Raw genomic sequence first — 2449 nt, 5'->3', positions numbered from 1 at the left:
GAAGAAAGTTTGTGTCCCTCTCTTCAGACACTAACTGCACATTGATACTGTTTCTTCCAACGGAAGATTTCATTAGTTTCATCTTTGGAATGAAATTCCAATTCAGGTCGAGGATATATTTACGTTTTGGACAAACTGGATAAACATCAACACACTTACAAGCGACTCGATCTGGTCTGAGACCACCTATGGGATCTTAAGCTACATATTTCTCCTGTGCTTATACTCAAAAATGTGACGTCAGTGAAATCGCGGCCCACGGACTCTCCTATGTCGAGCCATGGAAATGTAAACGCAAGGGAAGGAAACAAATGTGGACATGGACCGGTAATTAATTTATCCTTTAAAAATAATAGCAGTTAGGATACAAGATAGAGACTGATATGAAAGAAAGAAGATGTTAAAATTCTTTACACTGGAATAATGAAAGCAGTCACATCAAATAAACTTCAGTTAAATAAAACATCTAACAACATTTCGACACGGACCAGAGAAATCACACAAGAAAACTGAATCTGAATGTAATTATATTATTAACACATTTTATATTTATAAAACTAATATAGTACTAATCAGGCTTCAAAAAACAATACTGATTTAATACACTTAAAGATGTAAAGTTAATTGTGAACTATTAATGAAGACAACAGAAAAAATTAAAAATTTGAAACCAAATGCTGAACACATCTTGATACAATGAACAGAGGAGAATGATGTATGAATATTCCTGTTAATAATATATGTTACTAAAAAGAGTCTTAATCAAGGACATTATGTAGGTACAATGGTAAAAGACTGGCCCCTAAATATATCACACAGTAAAACGTTCAGGTTCTCTAACCAGGTAAATTCTTGAAGCAAAATATGTTATTTTAAACACAATAATTCCGTTTATGCAATAAACATTTTCATAGAAATGCAAAATAAAAGAATGTCTCTATAGACTCGCACTGTCTCGATGATTGGATGTTTTCTTGCACACATTTAAGCGAAAAGGTTATCCCTAATGTTATTCCATGCGATGATTGTTAGTTTTCCGCCACGAGTGAACATTCCCTTCCATATCTCACGATCATGCTTGTTCTGCAATGTGTGATTTGAGATGCATATTCAGAACGAGGCGGCGAGTGAACCTTTTCTTGCACAATTTACACGAGAAATGCCGTTCTCCACTGTGCACTCTCAGATGTTTCTTCAGGATATCTCTATTAGCGAATGTTTTCTTACACACTTCGCAAGAAAAGGGTCTTTCTCCACTGTGTATTCTGAGATGTATGTTTAGGTTATGGACCTGAGTAAACCGTTTCTTACACACATCGCACGAGAACGGTCGCTCTCCACTGTGTGCCCTGAGATGCCTGTTTAATGTTGAACTCTGTGCGAAAGTTTTCTTACACACTTTGCACGAAAAAGGCCGTTCTCCATTGTGCACCCTCAGATGACTCTTCAGGCTAGTGCTATGAGCGAATGTTTTCTCACACACTTCGCAAGAAAATGGTCTTTCTCCACTGTGTATTCTGAGATGGATATTTAGGTGATAAAGCTGAGTGAACCGCTTCTTACACACATCACACGAGAACGGTCGCTCTCCTCTGTGTGTCCTGAGATGCCTGTTTAGGTGAGAGCGCTGTGTGAAAGTTTTCTTGCACACTTCGCATGAAAATGATCGTTCTCCACTGTGAACACTGAAATGTGTTTTTAGGTAAGAGCGCTGGGCGAACGCTTTCTTACAAACTTTGCACGAAAAAGGGCGTTCTCCACTGTGAATTCTTAAATGTTTGTTTAGGTTAGAGCGATTTGCGAACATTTTCCTACACACTTTGCACGAAAAAGGCCGTTCTGCAGTGTGCACTCTGGTATGGGTGTAGAAAGTAGAGTGACTTTTTAACTTCTTCTTGCTATTTTCGCAAGATAAAGACTCACTGCGACCCCTTGATCCTTTTACTGCACTATGCTTAGGAGTTAACGATGTGACACACTTTTCACAACGAGACATTGTTTCTCTGTTACTTCCACTTGCATGTCCCAACAAATTATTCCCAGGAGACCATGAGTTCTTACATATCTTGAAAGAATAGAAGTTTCCTTCTCTTTTTAACATTTCTGCTCCCTGTTCACGACAAAGTTCCTTGGCATTAAAATCCTTATTTTCATGTGTTGCTTCAAAATTTGCTGCATTTAATTTAATACTCTGAAAAAAAGAACAGAAATGCTATAAGAACCCGCAGTGGAGTTGGGCTCGGAGACATTTTGCAGTAATACACACGACACCATTACAAATACTGTTACACAAGGAGAAACCAAAATGACATTGTGTTCCAGCTTGATCCCCAAATTTACTAATCCAAACGTAAATTTCTCTAAGCAAATTCTAGCATTCGTCTCCAGTTTCAGTGGAAATGTTGCGTGTGTCTTACTACATGCTACGCATTGGTTAACCGAATCAATA

The 2449-nt window shown here is 37.9% G+C and overlaps 1 protein-coding gene across 1 annotated transcript; it reads right to left on the bottom strand.

The window, feature by feature from the left end:
- Nucleotides 1-656: 656 nt before the first annotated feature.
- On the bottom strand, nt 657-2191 carry LOC111870449 (gastrula zinc finger protein XlCGF8.2DB-like; the record flags this gene model as incomplete). Its single annotated transcript, XM_023862754.2, has 1 exon — nt 657-2191. A coding segment is annotated over one exon (1119 nt), but the record flags the coding sequence as incomplete, so codon positions are not given.
- Nucleotides 2192-2449: the final 258 nt, after the last annotated feature.

This window comes from Cryptotermes secundus, unplaced genomic scaffold (genome assembly GCF_002891405.2).
Source record: "Cryptotermes secundus unplaced genomic scaffold, Csec_1.0 scaffold1685, whole genome shotgun sequence".
NCBI classification, from domain to species: domain Eukaryota; kingdom Metazoa; phylum Arthropoda; class Insecta; order Blattodea; family Kalotermitidae; genus Cryptotermes; species Cryptotermes secundus.
Note: the sequence above shows the minus strand (reverse complement) of the source record. Positions and strands in the feature narration are given on the sequence as shown.